This window comes from Pholis gunnellus, assembly GCF_910591455.1.
Source record: "Pholis gunnellus genome assembly, chromosome: 5".
Lineage (NCBI taxonomy): Eukaryota > Metazoa > Chordata > Actinopteri > Perciformes > Pholidae > Pholis > Pholis gunnellus.
In genome coordinates, this window is record NC_136531.1 from 3,067,111 (window position 1) to 3,091,119 (window position 24,009).

The 24,009-nt window shown below is 44.1% G+C and overlaps 1 protein-coding gene across 1 annotated transcript; it reads right to left on the reverse strand.

Moving 5' to 3' along the window:
* Positions 1-58: 58 nt before the first annotated feature.
* Positions 59-18,683, reverse strand: LOC306696283 (hexokinase-1-like). The gene is given in 19 exon segments (XM_079159865.1): positions 59-206; positions 208-295; positions 1,097-1,330; positions 2,505-2,660; positions 2,757-2,940; positions 3,701-3,800; positions 5,313-5,408; positions 5,774-5,893; positions 6,025-6,173; positions 6,364-6,668; positions 7,030-7,263; positions 7,389-7,544; positions 7,814-7,997; positions 8,159-8,258; positions 8,938-9,033; positions 9,344-9,463; positions 11,507-11,655; positions 15,147-15,309; positions 18,292-18,683. Coding segments are annotated over 19 exon segments (2,763 nt in total). The 5' UTR covers positions 18,355-18,683; the 3' UTR covers positions 59-140.
* Positions 18,684-24,009: the final 5,326 nt, after the last annotated feature.

A 24,009-nucleotide genomic window follows, 5' to 3' on the forward strand; every position in this document is an offset into this window, starting at 1 on the left:
GTGTGTGTGTGTGTGTGTGTGTGGGGGGGGGGGGGGGGGGGGGGGGGGGGGGGGGGGGTAGAGGTGGAGTCACGGCTGCCAATGGGAGATGGAGTCGGGCTGTGCGGTGGGTGAAGGTCTTGTGGAGCAGCAGGTGGTTCTCAGTGCTGCTGCTGCGCGTCCAGCTCTCTCTGGCGGCAGCCCACGGCGGTGATGAGGGCGGCCCCCCTTGCCGCTGCCGTCCTCGGATAGCAGGAAGTTGACGTCACATTTCGGGGCGAGCTCCTTCACCGTCTGCTGGAAGATCCGCGAGAAGCTAAACGGGGAGGAGAGCGACGGGGGAAACTGTGGTTAGGAGGCAGTTCGCTGCTAGTAGTCAGAGACGTGAGACACGGTGTTCTCTAGTACCAAGCAGCAGATATAGCTCTCAGCTGAGCCTCACAGCGAGGATGAGCAGCATGGCAGAGCGAGGGAAGTTAATGAATGAATGAAGTGTTACGAGGCTGTCTGGATCACTGAGGATGAACTGAAGTTAAAGGAGCTCCTTTGGATGGTGCAGCTAATTCTAATGCTTAATAACGCAGTAGCCCCCTTTATTTAAAATGCACCTAAAATCACAACCTTTTAGATGCTTTTGTGACCAAATGCAGCACCAAATTTGGCGAATAACTGAACAGGTAGCGATGTACGGGACTGTAAAGCAGTGTGACGTAGAAACGGAGGTAGTAGAATGTAATTGAAACAGTTAAGCACCTAAAAAACAGGCTTCTGAGATTGAAATAACTTTATTAACAACGACGTTAACCCCTCCACTATTGCTGACATCTAACAGTCCAGAAAAATAGGAGCAAATCTTAATATTTAATGAGTAGAAACCAGCAAATGTTTGCTTGATAAATATACAAATTGTTCTTTTTCTATCAACCACCTGAAAGCAATTCATTTACTAATTGCTTCAGCACCAGGTTTACGTTTTTTTGTTGAGGGCTGACAATGTTTTAAGTGTGAAGCAGGTGCCATCCACAAAAAGACAACCTTTGCATCCTGATGAAACTCAATATGAACTGCAGTGTTTGAGAATGAATGAACTCCCTTTTTCTCCTATTCTGTGTCTTACTGTGGGTGCAGCTTGTAGAGCGTGCCGTCCACGCCCACGGTGACGTCCAGGTGGTCCAGTCCTCTGTTCTCACGGATCTTGTCCACCACGGCCGCCATCCCGGCTCCGCAGATCTGAGCCGCGCGGCGGGACACCGTGCCGCACACCTCCTTGACGATGATACTGTCATCACAGGTGCTGTCGAGCCCCAGCTGCTGCAGGATGGCCCTGACCTGCAGCAGCGCCAGACGATCGCTGTGGAGCAGGAAGGGAGGAGGCGGGAGAGAGAGGGTGTCAGAGGTCAGCCGACAGCAGGAGAGTCACCGGATACCTCCCAGCTGTTCCCAGAGGCTAAGGTAGGCTTACACAGTGTATAAACCAGCCAGTCGTCACAGTGCGCCCCCTCCTCCTCCTCTCGTACCTGGGTGTGTAATCCCCCTCGATGCTACTTTCCTGCCGCTGAAGCGTGTGCTGTTACGCACTTATCCTCTCACTGTTTAGCTGCAGACTTTATATAAACAAGTACAAGTATTTTACAGTACTGGTTATTCTGCAGTTCTAGATAATTTTTTTTCCACCGGTTTTCCATTCATTTGACTTCAGTATGAAGCTGTAGGTCAAGTCCCATCGCCATGAACACCGTGTCTGCTTTGACAAATCTCATGCTGAGATCACAACGTACTAAATTTTGCAATTAACTTCATTCTGTTGCATTAAAATCTGACGAAGTAGTTTGTAACAAAAATAAGTCGCTTATCTGCTGAAATAAGAACATTCTACCACCATATGGCCCAAAAAAACTCTATATTTTAGGATGGATTTATATTTAGTAATGGACACAATAGGCTCAATGTCCCCTAAAGCGTTACAGCGATAAACCCTGAACCCTCAGGGACTCGGTAGACGTCGCCTGCTAAACGGTGGAGTGTGAGGGCTTGAAATAGTATAAATAAGAACGGACGGCACTTTGCTGCGACATATCACGTTATCTTGAAAACATAACATGTTATGTACAGTTGTGGGTATTTGTTTTATACTCTTTTTTACTCCCTGATTTGAACGTCTTCCAGGCTCTTTCCTCAAGAGATGAGAGGTCAAATAATCTATTTACTAGTTTTTGTTCAAATGGCTTCAATAACAAAATTAAAAGAAATGTTTGATGAATAAACAGCTGTGTAATAATAATAATAATAATAACAATAATAATAGTCTCTACTTGCATTCCTCTGGTTTTAATGGGTTTTATTTACCTTCTTTAATCCTTAATGTTTCTGTGTACATTTAAAATGTCAGGCTGAACCATGTAACCCCGTGTTTAACGTCACAAAGCTATGAATTGTGGGTAATGTTCATGAAGAGCTATAAATGTGTGCGAGAGAGCCGTCAAACGCTTGATTCGACAGCGGGACAGACCTAAACCCTCACTCACCTCTCTATCTGTGACAGGAACTTAGTCTCGAAGATGCCCCTGGTCTTCAACGTCTCCGAGATTTGTCCCCGGAAGAGGAAGCCGCGCTTGGTCATGTCGATCAAGATCTGCCTGACGATCTCGCCGAGGTACATGCCGCTGCACATCTTCTCGTATCTGACACGCACAGGAAAGAGACCGTTTAGGAAACACAAAACACTAAACTCAACAACGTAGAAAAGATGTAGTTTGCTGCCGGAGGTGCGTCTTCACCTCTGTTTGCCTTCGTTGAGCGAGTTCTCGTCCACCGCCTGGTCGTACTTCGTCCTGATGTCGTCCAGGCAGCCGTTGTCTCCGAACGCTCCCCACTCCATGTTGACACACATGCGTCCCTCGTTCCCCTCCACGAGCTCGATGTTCTTTGCCTCTTCCATGTAGCAGGCGTTGCTGCCGGTCCCTGAGAGGACAAACAGCCCGTCGACCTCAAAAAACCCTGAACGCTGCCTCAGACTTTGTTTTTAGACGCAAAGATTCTAAGACATTTCTAACTGTAGGTCAGTGTTTCCTTCTGCTTCTGCAGATCAATATGAATACAGTATAGAACAAGAACGTATGTGAGTAGATAAGTTCACTGTCTAATTATTTACCAATTACCTTAAAGAGATAGTTCAGATGTTTAGAGGTGTGTGTGTCTGAGGTTCTCCTCCACAGTCAGTGTTCTACCACAGTACATGAGTTTATAGAGACAGACGGGAGCAAATAATGTTCTGCTGAGGACGTGTTTTAGACTCCTAAAATAATCTATGTCAGTTTAAGTGAACGCTATATTTTTACCACTATACCTTGCTGTCAGACAGACCTTCCTGTCGGCTGTTATGTCCATCTCTGCTCTCTTCAAAGCCACCAGACTCCATTGACAAAAACAGTCATTTTTACCTTACAGAACACAGGAGTTGCTGGTCTACCACTGTCTCCATCAGTTAGTTTGTTTCTGTAAAATAGTTTTTGTAAAAGCAGTCTTGTGGCTTTGAAGAGAGCAAAGATAACGGCTTCAATTCCCCGATACATTGCTTTTGCTCCCGTCTCTATAAACTCATGTACTGTAGAACACTGACTGTGGAGAAGAACCTCAGACAAACACTTCTAAACATCTGAACTATCCCTTTTTAAAATTCTTTGGATTAAATGTCTTTTCCTTCCTCGTGGTGTTAACTGACCTGCGATCAGTCCCACCTCACAGTTGGGTTCCTCGTACGCACAGGTCATCATCGTCCCCACCGTGTCGTTCACGATGGCGACCACGTCCAGCTCAAACTCCTGTGGAAGAAATCAAGAGAAAATGAAACCGCGGGTAGACGTACGATGAAACTACATCTCACACAAACCTCACAGTTGAAGATATACGCTTTGTGTTACGATCCAATGAACAGATTACAGCTGAAATTAGTAGAACGGTGAAACCTTTTCTCTTTCTCGGCAGGGTTTAAAATGTTAGATGATTACTTTACCAAAGCTAACTCCCGAGATATTAACCAAACATAACATAACTCAACATTAAAGCAATTGTAAGTCCGCATTTCATATCCAGCAATCGTTGCCTGAGCTGATATCAGGCAACCGGTAACTTTTTCAGACGCCACACTGAACACAATGCAGTTCACTCACATTCCTAAACACGCTACACAATAAAAGACACACACGCTGTTTCAGGAAGATTCAGGAGCTCTGCAAACACACAAATTCAGGATCATCTTTGTCATCACTGGGCTACAGACCCCCCCCCCCCCCCCCCCCCCCCACACTGCAGACGCACAATCCTCCCCAGAATCTGACCGCTGGTCGTCCAGGTGTTATAACATGCTCGTACAACCGTAACAACACACCCGCTTCAGTCCCGACACCGCTTTACCTCTCCGTTAAGGATTAACAGTCACTTAATACTTACTGGGCTCTCCATCTAAAAGGGTGAGATCGATATAAGAAACTCAAAGAGTGATGATGAAAAAATACAAAACTGATGTAATAATCACAACCTGAACATGTTCTGTTCATGAGCAGTTCTAGTGTGTGTGTGTTGGGCCATAATAGGTGCTGTTAAGCTGTGGTTTTAAGTGTCTTTATGCTGAACTTTAATAAATTCAGTCAAAAGGGTGTCGGTATGCCAGGATTAGCATGCATCCAGAAGATGTACGAGAACAATGTCTGTTGTATTATTCCCATCTTTGCTACATTGTAACTGGTCTGTTAGAGGTTTTACTTTTTCATCCTGCAGTGTTTCAGCTCAGGAAACCTTTTCATTTGTCGTTCTGTCCGGTCGGATCATCAAGGACTTTTATATCTGACATCACTTAATCCCATTTAAAAACATTGCTACAGAGCTTTGTTGAAAGCCAGTCAGCCAGACACTTTTTTTCATGTTGTAGGCTTTTAAAGCAACACGAGACAACAATGAGCTACGAAGATCCCAACAAAACGTAGATATGAAGTCTTTAAATCCTCGACAACACATTCAATCAAAAACTGCAGCGGAGCGTCAGCAAAGCAGCAGCTAGAAGTTCATTTAAGTTTGCAGATATTGACACTAAACGGTGTAGATGGTTGATAAATCTCATATTGGAATATAAGTACATTTTACCCCAACTTGTAATATTCTTTACAAAGCTCAATTAATTGCTGTATTGCTTACTTATTTCCTCATTTGCTCCCTCGATGGCTGTAAGACTGATCTGTCACGTGATTCGTTCAAAGCAACGGGCAAAACTGTGGCGTTGGCGTAGTTTTAGTTTAGCGATACCTCGTGATGATCGGATGTACTTCCTGTTTACGTACCTCTTTCCTCTTGATCGCGTCCCGAAGAAGCTCCACCACGTTTTCCCCCTCGCAGTCCGTGGCCTTGAATCCTTTGGTCCAGGTTACGAGGATGCCCTGCAGAGCACATAACACTTACTGGGAAATCTCTAACAAATACTGTGTGGATAGTACAGCACTCTAATAATAATAATAACAAAGGTAAGAGGCCGGAGCAGCCTTCTGACTAAAACCCTGAGCAGGAGGGAGAAATATGGACGATGACAGCAATGATCATGTATCGTTGAGAGGTTCTTAAGTCTAGTGGCGCATGTTCAGCCACATCAAGTAGAAGAAGACCGTGTTTGTGCTGAACTATACTCTAAACCTTTAAATGACTCTTTGTTAAGTCCCGCCCCTGGACATTACACAGTTTTACACATAGTTTTGCAGCGAGTGCAGTTCGTGACAGTGTGGGGTCAACGGTCAAAAAAAGAACGTACTGCGTCCAAGCTGGTCTGATGGCAGGGGAAGGAGAAGGTGAAACCCAGCGGCAGGCGAGCGCTTTTCATCCCCATGTAGTCCAGGAAGTCGGAGATGCAGTGCACGATGTGGTCAAAGAGCTGCAGAGAGAGAGACGGGCTTTTAGTGGTTTGTATGCTGGGAGATATGGTTAGTTTATTATATATATCTGGGGAAAGTACAGGAACATCTGTGTCCGTGCAGAACAGACCTGTTGGCATGAAGTCCTTACCTCCTCTCCGGTGCCCTGCATGACTTCTATGGGAATAGCGTAGATTTTGTTGTGCATCTCCACCGACCGCTTCTTCCCGCTGCGAATCTTGACCAGAAGCACGCGGAAGTTTGTCCCCCCGAGGTCCAGAGCGAGGAAATCTCCGTTCTCTGTATCACGAGAAAGGCGTTTTTTAAGGTTAAAGAACCAACGAAACATAAACCTGTTCGACACCGAATACGTTTTATTTTTTATTTTAGAAAAGGAGACTAGAATAAGTTGAAAATACATCAGAGTAATGTAGCATTTTTCAGTGAAACAAACGTCCCTCTCTGCATAGCGATATATATTTCTAGTCACCTGTTCCATCGGGTGTTGTTCGGACAAAAGTAGGCAACATTTTGACCGTAGCTTCCTGGTGGGAGCTCTTCTTGAGGCCTCTTTCGACCTCCTGCCTCATGCGCTTCTTCACTTCCAACAGCTGCTCTTTGCTCAGCCGGAACTCGGCCATCGTCTGCTGGATCTGGCGCGCCTGCTCCGTCAAGCGGTACGCCACGGCCGTCACCATGGCCGCGCCTTTCGCGCTCCCGCTCTCGGACAGCAGGAAGCGGACGTCCGAGTCCGGGACCAGGCGGCGCACCGTTTTGTGCAGACGGCGGGCATATCTGTTCAGAGAGCAGAAGATCTGTGAGAGAGGCTCCATCGGTACTGTCGGTTATGTACCTATTTACATAAAACGTCAATAACTAAACTTATTCTAACTAGAGTTTGCTCCGAATTATTCATTCGGACCTCAAAAAAGATCACAATTATAGCTGAAACACACAATAACGTTGAATTATCATCCTACCCTACGACCAAATTTGGATTTCAGAGGATCTTCTCTGTCTCGTCCTGATCCCGAACCCCCATCTCATTCTAGTTTTGAGTTGGGATTCTTTTGTGTGGTGGAATATCGAGGCAAACATGTCGGCTAATGTAGATGCATGAAATCCCAACTTCCTCTCCTCTTCAGAGAATACTCACTGAGGGTGCATCTTGTAGAGGGACCCGTCGATGCCCACGGTGGTGCGTAGGCGAGCGACTCCTTTGTTGTCCTTGAGACGAGCGAGGATGCCTCCCAGGGTGGACGCGATCAGATTGGCCGAGCGGAAGGACACGATGGTGCACACGTGCTGCACGGCCAGACAGTCTTCGTCCGAAGGCTCCACCCCGAGCCTCGTCAGGATCTCCATACATTTCTTCAGTCCTTCTTTGCTCCTAAAATGAGTATTTCATGTTATTAAAGATCTCTGCTGAAGTGAAACGATGAACCAGCAGATGATCTTTATTGCCCCGATGTAAACCTTCTGCCATAAGAACAAACCGGATGACTTTGTACTCACTTTTCAATGGCGGAGACGTGTTTTGTCTCGATCTTTTCCTTCGTCAGGAGCTCGGGGGTTATCCGTCCCTCAAACAGTAGCCCCTCTTTGGCCATCTTGACCAGGATGAGTCGAACCAGCTCCCCCATGTACATCCCGCTGACCATCTTCTCAAACCTGAGCGGAGAGATGACGCGCGGCGGATACAGTTTGTGTTAGTCTTTTTATTCCTGTTTTGCAAAGCATGTACTCTATATTTCACAGCTTCTATGTCGGGCGAGAGTGTCCTATAGTTAAATAACTATAATTCCTGAAACAACTCGCAAAATATGGGTTTCTAAATGTCTGAAGGTGCCATATCGCACAGGGGCTTTCCAAGCAAGGAAGACTATATTTGGTGAAACTCTTTCTTGAATGAATAAAGCTTTTGAAGGAAAACATCTTACAGCTGCCTTCCTGGGTTGATGGAGCCTCTGTCGATCTCGCGGTCGAACTCTGTGCGAATGTCCTCCAGGGACCCGTCGTCCCCGAAGGCGCCCCACTCCGTGTTGATGCACATCCGGCCTTCGTCTCCTTCCACCTGGTCGATGTGACGCAATTCCTCCATGTAGCAGGCGTTTGTTCCCGTTCCTGAAAGGATGCAGAGGACACATGACACACTTTTCTTTGTTTTTGTTGCTCTGTGGAGCTCAGTAGTGCCTTGTCCTAATGATGCCGGGATTATGGTTAGAACACCTTTGGCGCCCCCACATGTAGAACTGTGCTTATGGGACTGAAAGGTGTCTCTTTACCTATGATGATGCCCACTTCACAGCGCTGATCGTCAAATCCGCAGGTCATCATGGTGCCAACTGTGTCGTTCACCACCGCCATGATGTCTGCCTCATAGTCCTGGAAAAAACAAAACAATATTATGTTTAACTTAAGTAAAAAGATGACTTAAGTCCAATCACTAAGTTTGGACTGAGCAGCCATTTTAAAAAGGTATTCCAATTATTGTTGGGACATCATGTTCTCTTTAAAAACGTATTGAATGTTGACGCGTAAAATAGTCCCCAAGGTCAGTGTATTTTAAAATGCATCAAACAATAAAACTGTTTTAATAAAACCATAACTACGACTGTGTATTGGGGCCATTGATGGTGAAGACAAATGAGGTTACATTGGGAAAAACCTGGATGTTCTCTGAGATCAGTTTATGACATTTACTCCCAGATTAAAGTGGCAAATTTGCCAAATAAACCCCGGAAAAATCCACCTCATCCCACAGACTTCTCCGTTTTCCGTGTATTATGTCTGCAATGGATGATCTAATCAAATTACACTTTCCAATCGGATTTAGCAATAAGCCCAGAATCACCACATTATCATAGACATCCAGATGAAGAAGACATTTCTGGTGAATTGGGCCCATTCAGAAGAAAACAAAAAACGTTTTCTCGTAAATTTACCACTTTCATCTTTTTTTTTTTTTTTGGAATATGACCGCCCTCCCCTGGCTCCATAATGTACTTATCTTCTAAACCTTAATGGTCCTAATACACCATCGTACATATTGAAATGAACTCACCCCTCGTTTCTTGATGGCCTTGTTCAGAAGATTCACGACGTCCATGCCTTCAACGCCGCTGGCTTTGAACTTCTTTGTCCACGTCACCAGGACGGCCTGTAAAAACGAGGGACAAGGACAAACTTTAAGTTACAGTCGGACGGCTTGGCAAGTCCACAATGTCCGTCCATTGCTATTCCGATCACGGCGTCACCCTCCCAACAACACGTCTCTGAAGAGCTTCTTCCTGACTGTATTAGAGCACCATTACATTAATGAGCTCACGTTTGATGTACTTTGTCTCCACAAGATCGTAGAAAATGCAAAAACATCCTCCGTTAACATTTAATCTTGGAACCTCCAATAATAAATAGATGTGTAGCACAGTTACCCCTTCAGCGTTTTACTATACGGCGTATTTGTTCACCTCATCCAGCTTGGTTTGGGCGCAGGGGAAGGAGAACGTAAACCCCACAGGAAGCTTCTTGTCCTTGATCTTTTGCTTCTCCATGAAGTCGCCCAGGCAATCTGCAACATGGGAGAAGAGCTGCAGACAGAAGAGAGACGTTTACACTGCGGAAGATCACAAACAACAACCTTTGACTATCATTTAACAAACTCTTTACACTTTACAATCAAGAGTTCACAAACTATTTCATCATAATCCGTCACTTTCACCTCACTTTCAAGTCTGAGCTGTTACAAGATCAAGTCGTTCACAATAAAAATGCATTTCCTGTATTGTTAAACGTCTCAGACACTCGGCAGCACGTTGAGTTTTTATTCAAACTGTTTTATAGAGAGTAAACTAAATTATAAACTTTGTGAAAGTAGGATTTATTTGCAGGACTGGTGCACGACACTGTATTTGTTGTTTTAGCTATATGTACCTAATAAACTGGCAACTGAGTGTAGATGGTGTCACATTTTCGGAGGCCTGAAAGACGGATGAAGAAACATCATCGCTTAACCTCCCGGCACTGTGTTCATAACTGATATTTACACTTTTTACACTTTTATATTTAGAAAACAACTTCATTTCTAATGAAGTTTCACTGCCGAAGGCTGTTGTGCTTCATATTTATAATTAGGGGAGTGAATCTTTTGGAATCTCACAATTCAGAGTTTTTACATTTGATAAAGTTGCATCAACTGATTGCAATAATGTAGACACACGAAGGCTAACCTAAGACAAAGGGTATAACATTTATTCATTAAACTTAAACAAAGAAACAAAGAGTTTCAGTACTTTTTATTTTTCTGTGAATAAAAAGATCAAGTTGTACAAAACAATAGAAATGCTGTTACATGAATACGATTGAGAGGCCTTATAGCCTTATAACACTGTGAAACTAGTATTTTGTGTAATTTTTCAGCAAACCACATAATAAAGTTTGACACAACTTTGACAACAAACATCAATCTTCCAGCCAGGAGACCGAAGTTTGTTCCTCATGAAACAAGAAGTTCATGTTTTTGTGTAATCACCAACAGCACTTGTGTGGTCACTGCAACCCAAACAACAGTCATTCTTAAACCTAACTCATTAGTTGTGTTGCCTAAACTTAACTGAGTTGTTTCTGGTGAAGACAGAAGTTTATTTTGAAAACAGCGTATTCATGTGACGAGTGGAAACAGACACGTGTTGCTGGACTTTAGGAGGAAAACGCACGAACAATGAGGAGTAACTTTCCGCAGGATATCACACGATGAGGACACGATCTTCAGCAGCAACGTCTACGTTAAAATAAATCTAGTTTATGTAGTTTAGTTATTATGTCTATATTTTACCAAATCTTTCCCCATTAAAACAAACCTCTTTGTTAACAAACCTGTTGGTACAGCTCCTAACCTTCCTGGGCAGCTGTCCCCTTGACGTTTCATTAAACAGCATCTGTCTGTGCGAGTCACGGTCTGGACCAATCACACGGCCCCAGACGGGTCTCTCATGTTTTGATTATCACGTTACAACACGACCGCCGGCTGTTCCCCCCACGAGTGAACTGAAGGTCAGCGGCGCGTCTGACTTCTCTGTCGTGACCCTCGGCGTTATTAAGAGGCTCATTTTACACATGTTGATCCTCGACCTGACCTCCAGCTTCGACTCACGCTGAACCCGAATGCGTTCAGCAGACACAGTCGAGCTCGTGTCGGCTTAGTGTGTGTTGATGACGGGGGGTTTACTGCGTGTGGTTCAGACGGGTTAGATATTTACGTTCCGTTAAATATGAAATATGTTTAGGAAAGAACCAGAACGTCAAACCCTGCAACATAGTAAGTAAACAGAGAGAGAGAGAGAGAGAGAGACAGAGAGAGAAGGAGAGAGAGAGGGGTAGGGAGACAGATAAGAGAAGGGGAGTTAGAGAGAGAGGGGAGGAAAGAAAAAGGAAGAGGGGGGGGTGGGGGGAGAGACATTTGTGTTCTAGAGTTCTAGTACTTCTTAATTTACTTCACGTATATTTACTTGCTTTGCGCTTAGTGTACACACACGTTTCCTGAATAAAGCCCAACTGAATTGAAAGAGAGAGAGAGAGAGAGAGAGGGAGAGAGGGGGAGGAAAAAGGAGGGAGAAGGAGATGTCGGTGTTTACCTGTGACCCGCTGCCGTGGATGATGTCATCCGGGGTCTCGTAGACCTGGCTCTCCATTTGAACCGGCTGCTTCTTGTCCTGGGTCACTTTGACACGCAGGATCCTGAAGTTGGACCCCCCGAGGTCCAGAGCGATGAAGTCCCCCTTTTCTGTCGGAATACAAAATGCAAAGAAACTTTAGAGATTTACATAAAATAAAACTTCATTTAGGTTGCTTATTACATGAAAGTAGTGATGCGATGTCTCCTTCCTTTACGTGTCTGTTGACGTAGTTTACTGCAGTTTGTCTTTTATGTTTTCAAAACATTTACTTTTACTGCCAAATGATTTACAAATCTTGAACCAGCGTTGATGAATTAGTCAAACCGATTACATTCCAGACCACTTAAGAGGTGCAGATGAGCTTTAAGTGAATTAACTTATTTATTTAGGCAGGTCTGGCTCGGCGATCGATATTCATTTGTTATAAGCAGGCGGCAAACCTCCGGTTCTACCGAGTGAAGCCGATGTGGAAGAGTCTTAAAAAGCTGCATTCTCTCTAGTGTCCACCAGGGGGCGACTCCTCTGGTTGTATAGAAGTCTATGAGAAAATGACTCTACTTCTCTCTTGATTTATTACCTCAGTAAACATTGTAAACATGAGTTTATGGTCTCAATCTCTAGTTTCAAGTCTTCTTCAAGACAGCATGATGTTCATTTAGTAAATGATGGTCTATTTAGAGTCAAACAGACCATAAAGCAGGATATGCTTTAGGGCGGGGCTTACTGTGATTGACAGGTTGCTGCCGCTACCAGAGACGTATACGGCGTCTCTACGTCGCTCCTCCACAGTCCAAATATGGTCCCTTCTGTTTATCGGTTGCAACAACATGGCGACGGGCGTATTACAAGATGGCGACGACAAACACACAACTAACTTCATGTTTAGGGCCGGTAATGGAAACAACCACAATCTGAACCCTGAAGAGACTAAAACCCTGAAGCAGAGAGGAGAGGACACGCACACTAAAATGACCTCATTTTAAGATGCACTTTCGCTAGTTTTCTCCAACAACCTGCTTTACGTGAACAGAGCCAGCGGCCGGATGTCTCGGTCCGGGAAAGAAACCGCAACGTAAACCGATCCCTCCTTCATTCTATTATTCCCAAACAAACACACAACTTGTTACTTAATATAAGATATATTTCCCATTATTATAAAACAACGGGTCACTACATGCTCTGAAATGTTGTTAATTTGTAAGCGACGTATAAGAAGATGGCTAATAATTTCTGCCGTTTAAGGCCGTAGCTCTCTTTATTTTGGATAAGAATGATTAATTCAGGCTTTATCTGACACTGATCTAGAGCGAGTTACAACGAACGAGGCGGATCAAGTGTCCTGCAAAGGGACCCTGCAGCAGAACACATGATAGTGTGTGTGTGTGTGTGTGTGGACGTACATTCACTGTTGCATTAATCGGACCTTAATCAGACCTGTGACCTTTTCGGTTACAAGAACACAGCCTGGACATCCCGCCTCCCTACAGAACAATGTCCTTCATTCAGTGCCACCATGACCGGAGTGTTTGCTGCATTGTGCTATTTTATCTCTGTGACCCGACTGGAATGAGATGTGAACCGCCGCCCGACGTATAGAAGTGTTACTGATTACACAGCAGAGCGTGTGTCCTCTCTATCGTCTCTGTCCCACTTTGACCTAATATGAGTGACCTCGTAGTTCATACATTTGATTTTCAGTATTTAATGTAATAGTTTAACACTAATTATGAAACTAACAGAGAGTGGAGAGGGCTGTTTACTGTATTGAGTATATGTCTATGTACATGTATGTATATATACATGCATGTGTGCATGTGTATATGTACATATGTGTGTATGTGTACATGTGTTTATGTACACACGTGTATATGTACATATGTGTATATATATATATATGTCTATGTATAATACATATGTCCAGGTGTTGTCCACCTTTTCTGCTTTTGCGACCCGTACAAACTGAGGGATAAGAATAAGTTCCAGTGGAGGAAAAGTCCTCTTTTGTTCCTGTTGCTGCTGTCGTCCTGCCCCATCACGTCTGTCTTTGCCGACCAGGCTGTCGGATGTTTATTTGTTTATATAACGGTCGCCATGGCTTCGACCCTGCCCTTTCTCGTGATCCCTCCGTCCTCGTGAGGTTCGTTGAAACCCGAGGCTTTATTTATAACGTGAGACGGGTCGCTCTCCACAGTATGTCTGACGCTCGATGTTATATCTGTGTGCAGGCCTTCACTAACGGGGACAGGCCATGCTGGGTAGCAGCATTATGGTCCTCTGTGAAGACTTCATCAGAATATCTTAAATTAAACTTACAGTAACCCACAATTAAAAAGTAGTGACATGGTCATTTTCAGGCTGCAATTTGCCTGTTTTTGCCTTGTCGGATCTTATTTTTTGCGTTTCGAAACAGTCCTGATTTTTCTTTTTTCTTTCGTTTTATATAAATATACTGTGTATTCTTTCACTGAATTAATATTTTAGTTCTAACTTCTGCATTTTGATATTTTAAGAATAACTTCAACTTTAGCATATTGTGAGCCGTAATCAGAGTTTTCATTTCAACGTGACACGATGCTGTTTATTAGACTCAATATAATTCAAATGAATCAAACGGACACTACGAGGTCTCCATCCGACGGCTGCATGTTGTGATGTTATGCAGAGCCCGATCAGGCTGGCTGAACTTTGTGGCCAAAACAATAGTGGTTCACTGAGTCCAGATCCAGAGCACAACACAGAGAGGCCTGACGATTTCACCACGTCAGCACATTGTTTACTGACGGATAGAAACAGGACGCATCAGGCGCTGCTTTAACACTCTTACAGTATGGAGTCTATAGATGGACGCTGTCAAACAGCAGCACTGAGGGCCGTCTGAGGGGGATTACTTCGCTTTTAATGTGATTGAATTTGTCATCCTCATGACGGTGACTTTCCTCGTTTGTCATTTCTGCCTGTGTATCAAAACACTATTTGAATTGGACACTTTACTGCATTATGAACTTATGAATAAAAGCCCCATAATGACTTTTGTTACGGTTAATGACTACACAACATGGTTTTGTAGACTCTTAATATTTATGGTGTATTTTTGATACTCATCAGTGTATTCAACTTTGGTCTTTTGAATATATGAATATATCAATAATGACAGTTTATAATTAGCTTTTTTGTACTTTCTAGCGTTGTTTGCTGAATCAATGGGCTCATTCTGCCAAGGGGCACCAGGAAGTGAAGTCGAGGAATGGCAGGTAATTCAATATTTAACTAATATTTAACTTCCAGCTGAATATTTCAAACATGACATCCAATAGAATAATTTACACCAGGATGTAAAAGCGTTTCTCTAAGATGCAACAACGTAGTAAAGCTACTCCTTTAAAGTGTCTCCAAATCCCCCAGCTCACTATTTACAATGTTTAAAAAACTATCTTAAAGACAAAACAATCTTAGTTGCATTGTAGGTCTATGGGTTAAGTTTGTCTTACTTTTGGGCAGCAGGAACCTAGAAAATATGTACGTAGGATATATGAGCACTTGAGTTCACCAAAACCCACACGTGTAGTTTGTCACAATGATCTGTTTTTGTAAACCGCACCTGATCCGTCAGGGATGGCCCTGACGAAGGTGGGCAGCATCTTCACGGTGGCGGTGGGACTGGTGTCGCGGCCGAGCCCGTTCTCCATTTCCCTGCGGAACCGGTTCATGATGTCCTTCAACGTGTCATCCGAGAAGCGCATGGAGTACAGGTACTTATCGATCTGAGGGAGCAGGCACAGGACACAAACACACACACATGCAGGGTGTCAGGGAGTTCACGTCATTAAAAACAAGCTTTACCTAATGTTTTAATTCACAGACAGGAGGAATACAGTTTGTGTTTTTCAGGGGAGTTTATGTTGAGTTGAACCAGCCCCAAATAAGCAACATTACTGATGTTAAATGTTATTGGTTAACTCACTGATGAACCTTACTGTGATGCTGAATACAAACTGACTTCACTCTAACTTCACTTAAAAACTACAGATGACCATTTATACACCTCCTTCTTTTGGTATTTCATAACGGGTTAAGTACAAAGTATGCACTGCAAGCTATCCTGAAAAGACCACCTCAGATTGTGTGACATCTAAAGAGTAACTAAACCTTAAGAGTAACTAAACCCAAGTGTTGCCTGAAGTGCATCTACCCTGGAAAATCTAAATGCCTCTAGAACATGAGAAAAGCATAATCTGCTATCACCAGTGTAGTATTTCAATCACAGTACAGCATCATGGCTTTTCTCTCTTTTCCGTGGACTTGCAATTAAGCATTACACAATCTGGTGAATCAGTGTTAATGACTGATTTTCTCGCTATGTGCTTTCCTGTCCTGTGACAAGAGTGTGTGGATGCTTGCTAACTTGCTAATTACACCGTGATTTAGACATAGACAGCGCCACATTAGCTGCCAGACATTACTGTCTTTAAATAACTGTCCATGCTAGCCGGTTCCCCTACAATTAGCTTATGCTAATCACTAGCGCTAATCACTAGTACTAATTGCTAATGCTAATCACTAGCATGCTGACTATTGTTATGATTATGGTTGGGTAACAGTGCTGTGAAGGGTCTGTTATGTTGACAGCGGTATAAACAGTATAAACTTAGAAACATTTGTAAATTTGAGTTTAGCATAAAAGGCTGTTATGCGTACGCTAGCGATTAACATTAGCACTAGTTATGTGTATGCTAGCTATTAGAATTAGCGCTAGGGATTAGCATAAACGAATCACATGCTAATTGAAATGGTAACGACTACTTTTCACTAATACTCCTCTCGCCACAGTCTAAAGAGGGAGACATTGGTTTTATAAGAGGGGGTGTTGGTTGCCTCCATATGCCTCCAGATCAGCTAATAGCTAAATTAAATTGCAATTCCTGGGTTTCAACCAGTAGAAGGCAGTCGCTATGCATATTTATAACACAATAATTAAATACTTTGCACTAAAATGTCAAGATTTGGACCTGAATCCATCAACAGCTACTAAATACCCATATACATTTAGCTGGAAAAAGTGGTTTGTGGGTTTAGTTGCTCTTTTATTAATTGCATGAGAGGCATGTTTGTTACTGCGGCTGACTGGTAGCTAGAAAGTCAATAGATTGATTCACTTAACTCAAAGTACCACATATTGTGAGAAGCCTGAACCCAGATACTGATGTAGACATATGTGGACATGGGACAAAAGCGCCAACACACGATGAAGATACTTTCAATATGTCTTACGACATACAGTGCGAGATGCAGTTAAAGCATCTAATGAACGTGTGTGCTGCACACTCACTGTTATTGTTACATAATAACACAGTGAAATATGCCATCAGGCAGATCCACTCTGAGCCAGGAAACACAGACCGCACGTTTGTTTCCCATCAGGCTACTCTGTGTGGCATTAATTTCATTAGCCTCTCAAAACGACAAATGCAACGTGAAGTACCAGGAAATCCAGGAAATCGTGGGAGACGAATCACTTCTCTTTTTTTTTCTACCTTGTGAGGCCTGTGTGCCAAGATGTAGAATCTGCATCTTCTTCTTACAACATTTAATTGAAGCTAAAAAAACAAAAATGATCAGATTGTGCGAATGTATTTATAGCTGCACCGTTACATGAAACGGCTAAATTTAGCCTGGAAAATATATTTCCTCTGGATACGCTGGAATCTCCTCCACTGTGTTTGAACAGTGCTTGGCTGTTCAACCTGAGTTTGTAAAGAGGCACATCATGGGTCAAAAGGTTTATACTCTTTATTATTATTATTATTATGCTGAATCCGGCTTATTTACTGTTATCACACTTCTTTTACAGACAGTAAGTTATTTTGGCTGCTGCTGAATTAGTCTACATTTCTTAATATGCAGTGTAGCAGATGTACACAGTTGGATAACTTTCTTCCTTTTTAAGGATCCTGAGTCACTCTTGTGAATTCCACTAACCTACTTCTGCAAAGGCACGTGCACCCCTACTGCACTGTGACATCACACACGACATCATAAAACTCCCCACTCCCCCTTCATCTCATCTGACTAGCCCCCCCCCCCCCCTCCCTTTGGGGGAACATCTCACCGGTCTGTCATCCCATGCAGTGGCGAATTTCCGCTAAACCAAAGGTCAGTTTCTTTACATGACCGGAGGCCGTTTTTCCAGCTCAGGTTTCATCTGTGTCCTGCTAACCCAGTTTATCTCGTCTTTGCCTGAGAGTAATAAGAGAACGGGCGAGTTAACACGAGGACAGATGGAGCCGGTGGAGAAAGAAGAAGAGAGCGAGGCGGAGTGGGATGAGATTGTGGCGCTCACGACTTTGCCCAGCAGCCCCCCCCCCCCTTACAGACACCTGTCTGCTTCAGACGCCCTGGCAACCGACGCTCCGGAAGCTCTCCTTTAACGAGGGTCCGTCTGCAGCACATCACCACCATCACTGACTACAGCCCTGTTCTCAAGGACATCCATGTCAAACAATGCTAACCCGCCTGAGCAAAGTCAAATACAATCAAATCCAGATTAGAGTTCATCATGGCCACCCCCACGTCCTCCTCCTCTCCCCTCTACTTCCCGATTGCTGCATCCTCCTCTTCCCCTCCGGCCCGATACATCGGCTCAGTGCTCTGCTGACATGCAGCTAACTGGTAACCGGCGTCCATTCAGGCTGCTGTCACACTACACACAGCTCTCTCCCCGCAAAGGCAGCTTCAATTTCCCTCACCTTTTTGAGTTGATCATCCTTCAACTCGGTGAAGTAGTAGGCCAGAAGCTGAGCCGCTATCATCCTGCCTGCTCGTCCTGCCAGGAGCTGTCAGCGAACTACGAGGTGGTTAGAGAGTCAAAGGAGGGGTAAGGGAAGGTGTTTCCTCCTCGCTGATTCCTCTTTATCCTGAAGTGGAGGAAGGAGCAGGCCTCTGAGCTGAGCACCGCGACGAGGCAAGGTTAAAAAGAGAGGAGGGGGAGAAAAGTCTGGTGAAACAAGCCGTGCCTGCTACTCTGCGACAGGCGCACACTTGCAGCCCTCAGACACACGCACACACACACAAACTTTAACACACAAACACACACGGAGGCTTGGTTTGACTGTGTCTCCTCCCTCTCTGAGCTGCTAGCTCCCTGTTAGCTCTGGGGGAGAGATGCAGCAGCTCTCCACACTGGAATGGTGGTTCTGCTATGCCCTACCCCCACAGAGGGGCCCGATTGGCTGAGCTGGGGACGGAAACGAGGGGGGGGGGGGGGGGGGGGGGGGTTACTCCTACAGCAGCAGGGGAGTGATAATGAGGGAAAGAGGAGGAGGAGGAGGAGGTGGAGGAGGAGGGGGAGGACTGTGAATCAGGAAGCTGGCCCTGCATGATAACCTGCCTGTCTCCTCCCAGCAGCTCACAGGCAGTCTAACATGTTGCCACGGCAGCCAGCAGAGGCGTACGTGCAGAGGAGCTAGGCAGCCACGCAATGATGTCATCCCCCCCTCTTCCCAGCTGCGTCACACACACACACACACACACACACACACACACACACTCACACACCGACACACACACAGCATCAGCTACGAGGATGAAGGTCATCAGATACAAGCTGTGTCATCCGACCGCCTCTCAACAGCTCCGCACATTCTACAGTTGGAGAAAAGAGTTTCTTATCTCCTGCAACACTCTCCATGTTCCCTTCAACCAGGCACCCAAAGACGTGCTGCTGCATGTCCACACTTCATTGCTTGAAATTTAGCTTGATGACTACAATAACCTTTAAAAGTTCACCCGGGGACAGCCAAACTATTTTTTTAGATAAACTAGAATATGTTAATATTTCTAATAAGTTGCCCTGTACGTAGTTTAAACACTATAGAAGCCGACTACATGTGTAATTATCTCGGTCTTAGCCTCTTGGTACTGAAACCAACATTTTACTGCATGTTCTGTTTGTTACATCCTAACATCAAACTTACAGATTTACATCTTACATCCTTTAAGTGGGCGCTGAGGCCATGAACAGAACCCAATATTTGGCGATTTGTCCCTGTTTTAACTTGACTTATTTTCATCCTAATATTTAGGCCATTACAAGTACTGACTTGATTTAAATTAAATTGAAGTAATATGAGGGCAATCCAGTAAATTACTATGATGTCAATAATGTGAACAGTTGCACAAATCTAACAAACGACAAACAAAACAAAACAGCTTTTTGACATCATTTATGTATTCTAACTGATGCAATATTCCATAGAGAGTTTGCTTTATAGTACCGGACCTCTGAGCCATGTGTGAAGCTTGTTCCGGTCTGCAGGTAATTTAATTACATTACAATTTGCAGCTCCAGGTGTAAATCAGTGACCGATTAAAAGATTAGAGGGCTCGTATTAAAGCGAGCAGAGCTCTGGGCCTCTGGAGGAGAAGTGAGAGAGTAAAAGAGGAGACAGACTGCATTTCACTCTCAGGTTTTTCATCTACTGCAGAGTTCATATCCATCACTACCCTTTTGGATCAGTGGTCTTGATCCCCTTTGTTAGAGAAACTATTTTGTTAGACTTTGGGGTGATCACTAAAAGGACCTCTTACGGGTTTCTAAAACCTTTAAAGCGCATATTGGTTTGATTGTAACTAAACTCACCTCTATAGCAGAATAGCAGTGAATCCTTTTCTCCCCGTTATAGTTATAGGAAGTATCACAGTCAATACATGTTTTAGAAAGGGGACCGTAACACTGAATCCTGTACTACAACAGATTAGCTAGAAGCTAACGAGACAACTGTGTTTTGTCTGCAGTTAATTGGATGCATTATGGGAAAAATCTTCTGTTTTTAAAGTGTGAAACACTTTAAATGACGAGCCCCGTTTGAATTGCTGATTAAGTCTGATGCAACTACTGTCAGCATTGCTATACATAGTCAGAGACGACCCCCCCCCCCCCCGGTGCAGCTCATCTACGTCACCACGCTCTGCGTAAAATGACCCGTGTCTGCTGACTCAGTGACGGGTGAAGTCTGTGGAGTCCCTGAACCGCTGTGATTTAGGAATTCCCTCCTTGATTTAGCTTCATCCTGCCCCACAATCCCCCCTCCACCTCCCCCTCCACCTCCTCCTCCGTCTCATCTCCTGCCGGCTGCAGCCACGAGTCAATGAGTACATGAATAAAAGAAGATCGTCCGTCCCCCCCACCCTACCCCCGGAGAGGAGGGAGGGCTTAGCCGTCATTCACTCCTCTCTGAAGCAGAAAATCCTTCCTGGTGTCATGGCTGCTTCACGGTGACCTTCTCTTGTGACCTTTTTATTTGTAGTTCATTCAGCGTCTCTATTGACAGAGACTGCTGACACACAAACCCAATAAACCCGCTCTTTATTTTAATATTGAAAGTCAGTAACCTATAAAATTTGACTGACTTTAATTGGAGTTAAAACGTCCTCACCTTTACAATTTGACCTATTTCTGACACAAACAATTAATCAGTTAATTGAGAATATAAACGATTATGAAAAGAAGTGTCAGCTGCAGCCGTAGCTGTGGAGATCCATCAAGTGTGTCAGCAGTGTTTATTATTTCATTCTGTTGAAAACAGGATAAAGACTTGAATCAGATAAGTTTTCCCTTCATAGCAGTGCTTGATATCCTTTTCACTGGCAGTCCAGATGTGACACCTGCACAGGAAATGGCAGGGAACAAAATTAGCGTAATCTCGAAGGAGAGGCGAGATCCGACGAGACCAGTGCAAGATCCAAGATGGCCGCCCCCTGCTGCTAGATTGTACACACAAGTTTCCCACAGAATAAATCCCCTTTCTGTTCAAATTCAACTGGAATAATACAATTATTCGACCTGGAAGACCTTGAGGATTTTATCGACGAACTTTTCAACCGTATTGTCACCATGGCCGACACGAAAACGGGACAAGACAATGACAACCTCGCCTCCACACCAAACAACAAGAGATGCCGACAATCCGGCTCCGTTTAATCCTCCCTGGACAAATCATGCTGTACAGACGTTAGTGACATTTTGCTTTCAATCGACAATAAACTCTCCGGACTAGACGCAGAAATAGCTCTCTCAGTACTCCACAGAGAATTCCAGCAGCTCCGCGAAAAAGCCTCAAATTCAGCCAAGTACAAATAACCACACTAACCAAGGAAAACAAATCCCTCCAACGCACCGTTACTTCCCTCACGACTCAGTTACATGAAAGAAACCGAACTCGATCTACATGAGAGACAATCTTTTTCCCGGTATCCTAGAGCGGACACAAGATGACGACCCAGAACAGCTGATTTCATGACCCACTCACCTGAAAAACTCCCCGGACACAGTTAAGGACATTACATTCCACTGAGTACACCTCATCAGACCAATAAAACCCTGCCAACAAAACACCTACGTCCTATTGTTGCGAAACACTTCAAAAGAAAACAACCGAAATACACGGACTATGGACTCGGTCACCAATTTCCCCCAAGAAATCCTGGACAGAAGCAAACTATTCCCAATCAGAAAAAAGCAGTCATCTGAGTCGATAAGTTGTACATTGATGGCAAAACTCTACCGAGACGAGGAGAAAAACCTGGCTCCTCTAATTCCACCCTGCACAATCTGTCTCTATCTTTTTTAGTTTTTTCTCTACTCTATTGTTGTTGTCTCCCCTCATCCCATATACGTATATGCCATCCCTGAGAGGACCGTAACCCCATTTCTCTGCACACTGGTAATATCAACATATCTAGGAATCAAACATTTTCCCCCCAGGCCGTCAGGTTTAGTGCATCTAAACTTTGATCCACTTCTCAAAACAGTAGAGGACAACCTTCATCGTTGGATGAGTCGACCAATATCCCTCATCAGGCACAATTGCTTCAATCAAAATGACCATAACAGTACTACCCGTGATAAACTACCTATTCTCAATGGTCCCTGTAGCGGCAATCTTCCCTCCGACCGATAGTTTTCATTACCACTACTGTGACAGTAATGATTCTTCAGAGGCAGTAACTCCATTTAAAAAGGTTTACTCAACAAAAATAACGTTAGAAGAGGCATTCTGTGCTCAACTTGTCAAAAAAACTAACCTGCTTCACAGACTGATTAACCTCAACGGAGGGCTATTGGCTGTGACGTAGTCAGTAACGCAACTAAAGGAGCATTTCCTCATTTTTGTTCCATAAAACACTTCAGACATCTCACTGAGTCTCATTTGGCTCTTACAGTCCCAATCAAGCCCCCATCCTCCTGGTTCAAAGCCCCAGACTCCATCGTCTCAACATTCTACTGGAATAATAAGACACTTAGAATCAAACTAGCCGCTCTACAAAAGTCCAAAGCTCAAGGAGGTCTTTCACCGTTACTTCATTGCCCATCAACTCCTATACATTCACAAACGGACAAATCCCAATCGATCTGACAACCACAGGACGGACATAGAAGAAAAAAGCCGCTCCATCACACGCCATCCATGTTTCAAAAAACCCGCCCGTAGCTACAAGTCTGACAGCCTGGTGGAAATACAGCACAATCTCACCTACTAAATACACAGAAAAGCACTACATTCTTCATCCTGGACTATTAGAGGCATCACTCACTTCAAACACATCTTCCATAATGATACCGTGGTCTCATTTCCTTATTTGGTCCAGATGTACGACATTGGGGAGAATCACTTCTTAGAATATTTACAGATTTAAATCCTCTATTCAGACTAAAAGACAACATTAAATCATTTAATTCAAATCTTCTCCCACTAACGTCAGACCTGTTTAACATCATACACGAAATAAACTACGATCCAAAATCTTCAAGATAATCTCCCTCCCTTTAACTTTAAGACCTAGGAATCCTCCCCAGGGCCGACTTCTGGAACCAAATCTGCAAAGAACATCTTTTCTATATCCTCCAACGGAAACATGCACAAATACAAGGTTCTTCCCAGAATGCACCACACCGATACGTCGTCAACAACGCTGATGTTTGGGATCATTCAGCTGCGTTTGGATGATTTTACAACACTTCATCCATCAGCAACTGGGAGGACAACATATGAAAATAGTCACCTGCCAATAAACCTTCACTTTAATCTGTTTTTTAAGTGCTTGCCATTTTTTCGAAGGGGGGCATGAACATCCAAACCAATGGCCATGGAAACCAGGCCTGTAGATGTGAAGGTATGATGGTCAATGTGTCGGACTAATGAGTGGAGCAAATGACAAACCATCCTCACGTCCAACGTGCAGACCTATTCGTTATCAAGTAACAATATAATGGAATTTCTCCTCATTACAAACAAGTAGAAAAACAAAAAGCATGTTTGAAATGCTGGCAGCTGGTAACACTCAAACAGTGTAAAGGGTCCAAGTGAATGTGGCCCCTCAGAGCCGTGAACTCCCCGCTCATCATATTATCATGCTCCAATAATCTCTTTTATTCGCACTGCAAACATGCTGCGTACTGGGGCCAG